Source organism: Drosophila virilis, chromosome 5, assembly GCF_030788295.1.
Source record: "Drosophila virilis strain 15010-1051.87 chromosome 5, Dvir_AGI_RSII-ME, whole genome shotgun sequence".
NCBI lineage: Eukaryota > Metazoa > Arthropoda > Insecta > Diptera > Drosophilidae > Drosophila > Drosophila virilis.
The window spans coordinates 24,674,243-24,687,267 of record NC_091547.1 but is presented as its reverse complement, the minus strand read 5'-3'; the positions used below and the strand labels follow the sequence as shown (position 1 = coordinate 24,687,267).

General features: G+C 43.5%; 1 protein-coding gene across 5 annotated transcripts in view; it reads left to right on the top strand.

Annotated features, from left to right (window-relative positions):
- The window catches only part of sns (sticks and stones), a 63,379-nt gene that overhangs the window by 45,051 nt on the left and 5,303 nt on the right, over window positions 1-13,025 (top strand). For 4 of the 5 annotated variants that reach the window (XR_011416837.1, XM_070209634.1, XM_032437272.2 and 1 more), the window contains 3 exons: window positions 2,283-2,434; window positions 3,556-3,667; window positions 7,731-7,936. Coding sequence is in view for 4 of the 5 variants with exons in the window: in XM_070209634.1 (XP_070065735.1) it covers window positions 2,283-2,434; window positions 3,556-3,667; window positions 7,731-7,936 (470 nt within the window). In the remaining variant the exon portion in view is untranslated. The remainder of the gene's footprint in view (window positions 1-2,282; window positions 2,435-3,555; window positions 3,668-7,730; window positions 7,937-13,025) is intronic. The other variant, XM_070209635.1, reaches the window with a different exon arrangement.

Here is a 13,025-nt window from a genome sequence, read left to right as displayed (position 1 = left end):
ATACTCATACTGCACAACTGCATATACCTTTTCTCAATGGGTACAGGGTATAAAAACTGCACAGCTAGGCAAGAAGTTTGCCCAACACTTTCGAACAGAAGCTATGCTGACAAAAACTGAGAGAAGTCAAAGCATAACTGGCAGTTATTTTTTTTTTTTTTTTTGCCCGGCTCACCCTAGGCCCCAACAGTTCAGCAGATTAGGAGAAAAACCTTCAAAGCAGACGAACCCGTCGACGGCGACGTCATTAACTGTCCTGACGACCGCAAAAGCTGTCTAAGCCATGTCATATATGTACATCTATACATATATAAATATATATATATATGGATGTATATGTATATATGGCAGCGCAAAAAGCAGACAAAATCCGCTCGCCTTTAGTCCTGCCCGTCCACTCGGCACCAGATTTTTCGGGCTGTCGTGGCATAAGTGCAAAATTTGTAATCTCTGTGTCGGTTTATTTGACGTAAGGCTGGTAGTAGGTACAGGTAATACAGCATACAGAATTAAGCCTCCCAGCCAGAACGTTATTGGCCGAAGGCTTTGACAGTGATAAGCCCGTGCGGTAACCTTTAATTCTGACTGTCCACACATTTGACAGAGTCAAGTAGCCCACAAATGTTGAGATTACCTTTGCCGTTCGATGCGTATTTATATCTGTGCATTGATTTCTAATGGGTGCGAGTGGACGTCTCAAATGTTGCTTTCAATTCCTCCAGTTTTGACATTATTTAAGAATTCAACCTTATAGCCCAGCAGAGGGTATTCCAAGTCCGATACAGCTTTGTCGGCCCGTTCATATGTTGTTGTTGGCTAAATCCAATCAGCATGGCACTTTTTATAGCTCCTTTAGAAGCGAGGGTATTTAATTATCGGCAAGCCAAAAAAATACCATTTCATTCTTGTTAAAGCCAATTGTAGTGCTGTTGCAGGCTTTGGCTTTATTGTAACCGCCACGTGTCACCATAAATAAAGCATGTAAATGGGTTAAAAAAAAATATTTTTTTAATTCACTAAACTATAAATGCAATCGCATATTTGTTAGTGAAGCTACTTCCCCGAGTAGCTGACCCCGGGCAACATATTTTATTAACGACTGCCGCAATAAATACGTGACGGCCTGTCGGCAGAGTGCTTCACAAATTGACGACTCGCAATTAAAAGCATTTTATATTCTTATTAACATAAAAAAACCATTTAAAGTGAAAATGGTTAGGGGTTGAAAGCTGTGTGCAAAATAATCTATAAAAAGTCAGAATTTAGTCAATATATTAGCAAAGCTCTGCAATAACAACAACACATATAATATTGTATTGTTATAAATTCATAAAATAATTTTTAAATATTTTTAAATAATCTAACATAATATTTTCGATTTTTATATTTTTCCTTGACATGAAACCTGAACGTATCACTCATCGAAATGCTGCTTTCGTGTAAATATGGAAACTACAAATGCACTCAACGTACTCACACACACACACACACACACACACACACACACACACGCACACGCACATTGACTTTGTGGAAAACACGTGTTAACCATGTGGCGCGGTCATTTTCGTCGTTGCCATTTGTGAAAATGTGCCATGAATCATTTAATGGCATTTTATATACAAATTTAATTGCATTTTTACTCTTCGACCGTTCCCCGCGCCCCCTCGCGCTGCCATGCCTTGCCTTGCCACGCATCGCCGAACTGAACATCGTGCATTGATTTTAACCCTTGACCACGGCCAAACAAAAATGCGTTGGCATCCCAAATGGACGACCGGCGTTGTTGTTGTTGTTGACTCCACGCTACTCTGCACCAAATGTGAATAATTTAACACAATGCCTGCCACCTTACCCACACCATCACCGTGACCATCAACCGCCCACTCCCTCTGCCCGATGGGCAACATTTGCTTGCTCTGCACTTTGACAATCTTTGCTATTTGCATTTGATTTGCATTGCCTGAAACTATGCCCATGCACACGCCCACACTGACGCCCATGCACACGCCCACGCCCACTCGCACGCCCATGGCATTACAACAAACCCACCATATCCGGGTCTCCGATGCTCCGCCCGTGCGGTGTTCCAAATGACTGGCGCACTGCGCACCGCCGCCGCCGCCGCCCAATCAATTTTCGGCATGTCACTGCCAATTACACCTTTTCAATATTTGCGCCGCATACTTTCTACCTTTTTTTTGCTGGATGCCCAAACTGGCTGGATGCTGTACCTCTGTCATCCTCTCTCACTCTCTCTCTCTCTGCATTGTCGCATCCAGTGGCGGAAACTACAAATCAACCAGGCAAAACGGCGACCATCGAAATGTACGCGCCCAGTTCGTACAATGACACCGTCACCGGCGAGACACTGTCCAGCGTGTCGGAGAAGAGCGAGTCCTACTCCAATGAGGGCAGTCAACCGGAATATATTGTGAGTATACTACACACACACACACACACACACACACAAACTACCACCACACTTATCCGTTTGTGAACTCAGTTTTTAGGTCCACTTTTTATACCAAACTATTTTGTCTACCCTGTGCTCATTGAAAACGGGTATAATCGTTTTAGGCAATCATAGGTAACAGCCAAAAGAAGACATTATTCGTCCGAGAATTAAGTAGGGTAGATTTTTCCACCAAACTAAGAGCATAGATTCTCGTAGAGCACACTCAGATCTAGAATTTTCCAGTTTTTTTACAGTCAGAATGCTTTAAAGCTGTTTGGTGGAGGGTTGCTCCCAGTTGGTTACACCCGACTGCAGCATTCTTATTAGGTTTTTTTTTTTGGGGGGGGGATTGTGCATGAATATGCAATTTGTGAACGCGAATGAGAGTACAATGGGCAAAATGTCGCCTGATGTTGGAACTGAGGAACTGTGGCCAGCATTTAGGCAGGCACTGCGTTAAAAAATTATGGGCTGTCTTAAGTTATTGCCAGGCGCTTGAAATTACAACTCAAGGCCGGAACTGGTCTCGGGTTTGGGACTGTTGACATCGAGGTCGCCGGAACTGGCTGACAACCAGTGAGCAAGCCGGAAGCAGCAGCCGGCTAAGACGTCATGATTAATTGCGCCCTGCTGATGATAATGATGAGCGCGAGTCCAAAACCAAACCATACCAAACTGAACCCAAACACAACTCAAGCGAGCGGGGACAACGGCAAACAAATCGTTTCAAATTATTAAAATCATTTATTACCCGCGTAATCTTGCTGTGGCGCAGTAAACCACAAAAACTGCTGCCTAATGTTGACTGTTAACAGTCTGCCTGCCTACGGGGCGTGCCATAAATCAACGTTGCGTATACGCAACGTGCACCCCTCCGAGAAGGTGTCGTCAATGTCGTCGCTGTCATTGCCGCTGTCAATTGTGCGCAAATGACTTTCAACGCCTCCCAAAACAAAAGCTTAAGCGGGGCGTAATTACCCAGGTGCAGCCAAAGGATCAGGTGTCAGAGTCTGAGTCTGAGTCTGAGTCTGGGAAAACTCCTGGCGCTTGCATTTTCATTGATTGTTTTCGTGTCGCTCTTTTTTTACCCCATGCAGGACGAAGCACGCAAGAAGGCGGCATCGACATATCTGGTTGAGAGCACGGACATGCCACCACCCAGATACCAAAAGGATGGCACACTGCCAGCATTATATCCAAATAATATGGGTAAGTCAAGATCTAGCTGACCAGATATCAGCTGCAGCATAATGAATGTCCAGACTGCAAACAGAATACAAAAAAAAAAAAAAATAATAAAATGAAAGAAGAGCACATAAAAAGCATTTTAGATAATTAACTTTTGACCAAAACAACAAACCAAGTTCAGAGTTGCACGCGCTGTCAGCACGTCAACGTCCGTTCTGGCCCAGTCTGCGCTGCCCCAACTCTCAGCTGCAGTTGTTGCCTGATTTTTTTTTTATGCCATGATTGCAATCAAAGCTTAAAATAAAAATAAAAGCGATGTAAAAACAGATATCGGCAAAATCCACAGAGCAACTAAGTACGCGCCAGCTGAAAATTCAATTTGAGTGCAACATCTCCATCTTAATTGTAATTGAGCAGCAAAGTTTTTGCCAGTCTTGATTTTCAATTGAGTCGTGAGTGTGTGTGTGTGTGTGTGTGTGTGTGCGTGCAAATGTGTGCTGCCTCCGGCTGAGTTCAACACTAGAAACCAAATCACGTTCCGGGCTCTGCGCTAATTTAAGAGTGCGTCAGAATTTAAGAATATCGTTTATCAAGGCGCATGAAAATGAAAGAATAATAATAATATTAATACCCCCCACCAGAGAGGGGAATATGCTCAGCATGTCTGAGTAAAAGAAGAAGAAGCAGAAAGGAAAAACAATAGTCGTATTATAATAACATTTGAGACATTGCTGAAAGCATCGCAACTGCATTTCAAATGCAAAGCGCAAAAATAATAAAAATACATTAGCTTCAAACTTTTGCTCGCTTCTCTTCGCTTCTTCTCTGCCTCTTGCTCTTCATCTTGCTCGCCGGTGTGCCCACGTCTCCTTGTCAATTCTTCGTCATGCCTGCGCTGGAAATAAAATACAATTACCTTATGTCAACGAATTTGGAAAGTGAAGGCGCCAAGTGGAGCATACTTCAAAAGTGGCAGCCACTACAACAACAGCAGCTTGAATAAGAAGAGCAAGAAGAACAAGAACCAGAAAAAAAAACAATAAGCTTCCGATTGCCGAACACAAAATACCCTTGCAGACAGCGGATATGTCGCATATCCTTTAAATCCTCAAAAGTGATTTTTTTATATAAAAAATATATATGCATATGTACTTCCTGCTAGTTGTATAGAATCTCCCGGTTCTATTGCTAAGAGACTTTTTTTATCGACTTTAGAACGGCAAAGCCTTGTTCCCGTTTGGATGCCTAAACTTGTTGAGAATTAGAAGCACCAAGCTACAAAAAAAGGAGAGCGATTAATGGAAAATTATTGTCGATGTCTAACAAATATTTTGAGTAGTCGGGTATTAGGCGCTACACGTTTCGTGATCAAATTTAAATACCCTTCGTTAGGGTATTAGAAGACCAACAATATTTGATAGCGTTTGACGCCGGGACAAGGACTTTGCCACAGATAAACGAAGATGGCGCGTAATTATGTATGCGGCTGCGTGGTAAAAAATAAAAAATAAGGAACACATAAAACACAAACAACAACAAGCAAAGCCACACAAAAACACGAACACGAACACGAACAGGAACACAAAGACAAGCGACAAGGAATGAAAGAAAAAGATGTGAAACAAAAATGCCTCGTGGCATAAAAATTAAAATGCTTGCCGGAAGCTGAAGCTCAAACAAGCGCCCCAGGCGAAAATGCGCCATGAGGCAGACTCCCAGCCGGGATACATATGTACAATTGTACATATATGTGCATGCATACATGCATACATACATACATACATACGTACGTACATACTAAATACATCTATCTGTGTTGCTGTTAGTTGTCGCCACCTGCTGCTGACTGAGTTGAGATCAAATAATAGATGAACAACTCGTCCTCGCATCCCCATCCAATGCATTTAAGCCAAAAGCAAACTGTGAAGCGCATTTTTAATGAGATACCATAGAACGCGCCACCCTGTTAATGAGCAGCCGCATGGAAAAGCTCCCGGCCATCTACGGGCGATTTTCCGAACTACAAATGTGCAAATATGCGACAACACAAAAAAAAAATACAACTTTTAATGAAAAGTCTAGTTTTGAGCAAGTTTCCATAGCCTTGGCCGGCTTAGAACCGACCTGGGATAAAAATATATATATAATATATATTTTGTATACCCTTGCGAAATATAAAAGGCGAAATATGTAGACTGTACATATGCCTATCGGAACCCCATTATCATATATATGCCATAGAAAGAATAAGTCAATAAGTTTTTAAAAGCAAAACTTTTTGTCTTCGATGATACGTTAATTAGACTGGTCAGTTACATATTCTACCATGCTCCAATCTTATTAGCATTGCACTAATATAAGATATAGATCCTATCCCACAGCTTAAGCAAAATCTCTTTAACATCGGATCAAATAGTTGACATATGAATGCAGCTGTAAGGGTATTTAATCTTCGGCTACCCAAAAGCAACTTGTCCTTACTTTGTTATTATTTACCATGCGCAATGCTTTCGACATAATAATTCCCTTTCAACAAGGCTATTAATATCAAATGAATGCCACCTGGGTGGATATGTAGATATGGATATAGATATATGTAGATATACTTATATACATATGTGCAGATGTATGAATGTGTGTGAGCCTGCATAGTTCACTTGCAAGGATCTGGCCAATAACGCGCTTTATACATGTACAATAATGATTTTTTTGTTTTGTCGGTGCTCCGATTTTGATTTAGCTGTAACTGAGAAAGACTGCTGCTGCTGCTGATCGAAAAATCAATAATTCATGAGTACCCCCCGTCCCCCCTTTCGAAGGTGCCCTCCAGCCTACGCCATGTTGCTATTATACACGCATACTCAATACGCATATGCAAAGTAAACAGGCCACAAAATGAACATGGGAGCCCGTAAGCAGCTCAGCCACAGCTCCAGCGTCATCTCCAGCTCCTGCCCCTGCCCCTGCCCCTGCTCCAGTTACCTCTCCATCTGCTCGAGCTTCATTTCCTTGACGGCGTGTGGCAGACTCCCGGGCGTCTTCGATTTGTCTCCGTGTTCTTGCTTCGAGTAGATTGTTCCCACAGCCGCAGCTTCCTCAAGTTTCTTAACAAAATTATTGTTGCCTACATTTGAGCGTTGCTGGCACTTGAGCTACACGTTTGTATATTCTAGTAGGTGTGTGTGCGTGCGTGTGTATAAGTGCGGGTGCGGCTGTGTATCGCTGTGTGTGTGTGCGAGTGTGGCTCTTTGTCTAAGTCTATTTTACAAAATTACAAATTTGTTACGTTTGTGGCTTTCACGCCTTTTCGAATGACAGCCTCTTTGGAACTCGGCGAGTTTTGAGTGGTTAAAGCGCTGTGAATGTGGGCTCGCAGTTGGAGGGGGTGGTGTGCGTGTGTGATTGTGGCAGCCCCAAAAATACCAGACAATTTGTCTTGTGATAAGTAGATGCCATAAATACTATGCAATCGGCGGCGAAACTTTAACGCTTTGGGGCAACTGGCTTTGTTGCAAGTGTATCGAAACGATTTGCCCATTGGGCTTATCGCCGCAACACCTGCCTCTTATCACCTGTCTCGGCCATTCGTTGCAATTAATGGCACTCGTTTTATTCACTTCCAAACGTTTGCACACCAAATGAACCAGAAAGCAGCAAAATGTTGCACCTACGTGGGGGCGCCACGCATGCCTGCCAAAAGGGAAGCTCAATGCCGAATGGAGGCTACGTGTGTGCATTTCCAGTGCTCAATGTGGTGTGCGTGTGCATGTGTGTTTGCGTGTGTGTCCCTTTCAGCCAAAGTCTTTGCCTTTTGGTTTTTTTCAAATGGCCCTGTAAATGTGTCATTTGCAGCACCCAAATTGAAATTGTGCTGCTAGCCAGGCTTTAGTTGTGCTGAAAAGCGCTTTTGTAGTTGCAACAACAACAACAACAACATTAATGGAACGGGCCTTGGCAACGGAAGCGTTCGCAGCAAATATTAAAAATTCAATTCGATTCATGCAAAGGTCAAAGCCTCCCGCTACCTGTAACCTGCTGACCTTACACGATACTAATTGACAGCTATCTCTCTCTCCACTTGCAGTCAACGCCTGCACGCTACCACATCCGCGGCATAACAACGGGCACGCAGCCGCGCTTGCCGCCGCCGCTGCCGCTGGCCACATGACGCGCGACGATCAGATGCTCATCAGCAAGGGCGTCTATATTCCGTCCCCATCGCCAGCACCGCCAACGGATGGCTCCTATTACAACATGAACAGCGACAGATATTTGTCGTATCCGCCAATGGTGAGTAGAACTGAGAGTTTCTTTTCCTTATCTCCGTCTGAGTTGCCGCGTCACGCGTCGGCGATTCTTTAAGACTCGCCGGGATTAGTTGCAGCTGCAATGCAATGTTAATTGCCTGCCTTGATCCTTAATATCGCTACCCGCTGCACCGCTTATGGCTAGTCACGGCCAGGGATTAGTTAGCGCAATTAGTTGGAGTTTTATGCACGATGCCCGGACAACGCACACACACACTTACACACCCTGCCCGGCAGTCAGCCCTAAGCAAATCCCACTCCATTTGCATCGCTCTGTGACCGGCAATGAGCGGAGGGACAATGCACATATACTTATGCACATGCATACACTAAGAGAAAAAACAAGTTTATAGTCTAGTTACACAGACATGCTTTACAGTTTGGGATCTTGAAATTTAATTTCTTGAATATGCTTAAGATGAGTATTAAATAGAGTGTTCACTAAGTTGAACTCGGTCAGCATACTAAGACTTAGACCTAGTTCTGATTATTTTTTCAAGTGTACTATATACGCTAGCAAATCTATCTACATATATGCACATATATATATACGATCAGGCTTGCGAGACGGCAGCTAAACTGCCATGTGGCAGCTGCCAATGTGCGCTGCAGCTGAATGGCTGCCAGTTAACTCGGTTCGACTTTTATAATCCGCGTGCCGCATGCAACGCTGTAAAGACAAATGACAAACTCAAAAGCATTAAGCTGCAGGCAGCAGGAGGGGTATATAAAATGGAGGTGGGATATTGGGGCAGCTGGGAAGTTGTATGCTACATTTGCTTTGTTGTCATTGTTGTTGTTTGTGCTGCTGCTGTTGCTGCTGCTGTTTGTACTTGCAAAAGTAAACATTATTTTCTCAAGACAACAATTTAATATTACGCATACGCAGCGTGTGAAGCAGCAAGTACGACGTTTATGAGGACAGACAACCTCCACGTATTGTAACTCACAATTTATCCCATGTGCTGTCTTGTGTCATGTTGCATAGCTGCCGCTTGTTATGTGTGCCTCGCTTCATTACATGCAACAAAGTTTTGCGCCGCATCACTCATAAAGAGCTGCCGCCCAACTTGACTGGGGCATGATTTTCATTTCAAATATGTATGCGGCATGCCTTATTTCAAACTATTGCCAGATTTTGTGGCACGCCACAGCCAGCCAGCATTGATCTTCTGACCGGGCTCGACTGCCCCAAAAAAATGCCAGAGAGCAGCGTCTTTGTGTCGCATTAGGCTAACCCAATATAAATTCCACAAATTCACAATAAACATGGGAAAATCAATTTTCCAAATTTATTGCCATCGTTCCTTTTTAGGTGAGGATGTGTATATGTATATTTTATTCCTTAAACCCACTGAAAATGGGTACAAAGGGTATAATGATTTTGAGTAAATGTATGCAACAGCCAGAGGAAGGCGTCTTCGATTCCACGAAGTACACATATTCTTCAGCAGGACGAGGAGCTGCGCAGATCTAGCCATATCTATCTGTTAGCATGTAGACTCAAAGTTCATAAAGATCAGGCAATAAGCCTTGAAAGTTAATTATAAATCAGGAAAGAAGAGAGGAGGGGCTTGCTTTCGTGTGCAATTTTTGTTAAGGAAACTTGGTGCAATGTTCAGGGTATTTGCTAGTCATATACGTCCGACTAGACCAATCTTAGTTGTTTCTTTTTATCACTGCTGCCGCTGTCGACTGCTGCTTCTAAAGGGGTGTAAATGTGACAAGTTAAGACGACACTCAATGCGGCTGACACTCTTGTCCCGCTGTCCTGGCATTGCCAACACCCGCCCGTCCACCCACAGCTGTCGACTGTCAGCTGGCATTTTATGGCGCTGCCAGGCCAATAATTGTATAAATTAGATACGAACGAAATGCAGTTAGCAGCCAACTCTTGTGGATCCCCAAAGGGCTGTCGCCAGCTGCAAGGGACACACACACACACACACACACACTGAGATACACTCCTAATGGCGGCTAATGTAATAATATTTATGCTAGCTGCTGACCATTTTTATGGGCTTTTATGCTTTATGCGATTTGGCCAGTTACTCAATTCCAATTCCAGTCCCGGCAACGGGCGTTTGTTTACTCTGGATAACAGTTAAATGATGAAGAGTCGCCCAGTGGAAATATCACTAGCCATATCAGAGAGCAGAGGAGAGCTGCAGGCTTTCGACGCCCCCTGCGCCTCACGCGCCCAACGCGCTGCGGCATTGCACATGTTAGTCATTCAGCATGGGACACAAAACCTTTTGTTTGCGGTTTTTAGTCAACGAGGGAGAAAAATTCAATTTCGGTTTAGTTGGCCAACAATGGCATTGTGTGTGTGTGTGTGTGTGTGTGCGTGTGTATGAGGGTCCTCTTGCTCCTCTTGACTGTGTGTGTGTGTGTGGACATGCTCGTGCGAGCCTTTTCTGCCACACATAAGAAATGTTTTTTGTGAAGCCAAATTGAATTATTTGATAAACATCATTAGAAAAATTACAAAATATATAGAGCACTCGGCATGCGGCAACAAATCAGCCAGAAAGAGAGACAGACAATGATAGAAAGAGAGAGAGAAAGAAAGAGAAGGAGAGAGAGAGAGAGGAAATAGAGACGAAGAGGCACAACATTTGTATCAGCTGCGGTTTTTCTAAAACATTTTCCCTAGCACTAAATTACTTTTCGGTGCACAGATGTCTGCGCAAACCCTCCATCCCCTTCTCAGACAAAACTAAATGAATAAAAACAATTTATAGTAGTAAATCAAATTAAATTTCAATCGCATGCCTGACAGCAAGCAAAAAGATTCACTCACATTCACACGATGCTCCCGTTTGCAGTGACAGGCAATGCGTGGTCAAATGTGGCTAACTGATTGCCACAGCTATAAGCCGAGGTGGCCCATGCGGCGCATACGCAATATGCAAGCACAGCGCGGCTTATTAAAAAGTGTTGAATTGTTTCTACTGCCATCCAACACTCACAAATATTATAGAAACGGCTGCAAAAGACCCAAAACATAGGCAATAATACGGTTAACAGCTGGAAAGTCTTGTTAAACTAGCCCAGTTTTTCCTTTGAGCCTTGCAGCATTTTTATTTTCGCCCATTGCAAATGAAAAAATTCAATTTTAAGTTCATACAATTTTCGCTTTGTTTATTTCAAATTGTTAACACCAAAGTTGTCCACTAAAAGGTCAGGCAATAAAAAGTTTAGCGTCCAAATGACACCATTTCAGACCAAAAAAAATATTGTACTCTACCCCAATTAAACTAAGGTAAAAACCTATACAATTTTAGGCTCAAAACGCTGTGGTCTGAATACAAGCATTGCTTGTTAAAGTACAGGGTATACTTACGTATGCCAGTTTTGGCCAACGCCCAAGTTCGTGTTTGGATGCCATTGGACCCACATGTAACTATTTAAGCGGCAATTTGTATTTTATTGCCAATTGCGTTCTGCATGTCCGTTTGATGACGACAACAATAACAACGAAGGCAACAAAAAATAAAGTTTGGACCACATCTAGACCCTGCCCAACTATATAGTTGCTAAGTTAAATGCTGGCTGTGAGCTGCTGTCCCATTTAGATATGCGGCACACACATGTCCGAGCTGGGCGTGGGCGTCGTATGGCAGGTTTGGGTTCTGGACTGGATTCCAGCTCCATCTGGGAGCAGATACGTGCATGTGCTGAGTGGCGTCGTCCAACTTAACTATGGCTCACTTTGTTAGCGAGTTTTGCACAGTTTGAAATTCAATTAGTTTTGTGCGGGCTTCGGGCACTTGGCATTGTCTCACTTAGCTAGAATCTCTTCGAGTCGTGTCTGGCCTGTCGGAGACAGCCGGTCGAAAGTCAGTTTCTCGTATATGCCGCATACGCACTGTATGTTTGTGTCGTGTTTAAAATTCAAGGCCCACACAGAGCAGAGCTGTTGTCGATTAAATAAATAACCAAATACACACACAGTAGTGTCCATAATTTAATTTCAGAGCAGGCACGGCGCGTAGCCCTGGCGCCTGCCGCACTCGCCGGTTTTAATGTGTAAAGTTTGATGGCTCTAAAAGTGGCAGCGCCTCGGTTACGTAGTCCTTGGGGTGCGCAGTCATATACATTTGATATTCTATTTACGCAAAATGAACTCCTTGCCGCTCCTTGGCTTTAACTTTAACAATAACGACAATAATGAGCCGGCCAACCCAAACCCGTCCAGCAGAATTAGCGCACGCGAGTTGCCACATACAACAAAGACCTTTAAGTGGCACAAGCCGCCAAAGTTTTATAGAGAAACCCCTTTACCGCCGCCTATGCTGATTCAGCTAGTGCAACAAATTGCTGGCCCTCTGCCTCTGGCTCTGGCTCAGTCCTGGCCAACACCCAAAGCTCAGCTCGAAGTTTCCGTTAAAGACAATTTAACTTTGTAAACTGATACAAAATGTTCGCCTTGGTATACTCAAGTCCTTTTAGGCTAAACTACCAGACCTTCAGAGTTTCGCTGTTAATCAGGGCCGGGCACAGTGTGTGTGTCTGTGTGTCTGTGTGTCTGTGTGTGTGTAGGTTACCCCGATACATCTTTATGTGCCACAGCCCCATATTCCTTACATAATTTGTTCTCGATTAAAAAAAAAAAAACGGATAGAAAGAGAGCAATTCTTTAGAAGCTGGTGCTGTCTCCAATATTCCAATTAGGCACGCAAGTCACCGCCCAAGTTGAAGTTTTTCGTAGCAGGCAACTTAAAAGTTAACACAGCTCCGTGTTCCGTGTGCCTTGTGCCGGGCGTTAAACTTCGGTCTAACTACGGCAAATACTTTTGCGCGGACCCAACTGGACCCCAGCATGCGAAACAATTTCCAAACTGACACAAAGTGTCATGTCAATCGAAGTAGAAGATAATATTTCCAACTAAGGCAACTTGCAGCACATCCAACGAAAAATGCAGCACATTTTTTACCAACTTGCAACTTGCAAGTTGTCCACAACTTTTATACATGTACTCACACATATTCAATGCACAGCAATTGCAACAAAAAGCAGCTAGAAAACGCCAAAATGGGGGTTCAAATACGTTTGCAATTTGTGTAGC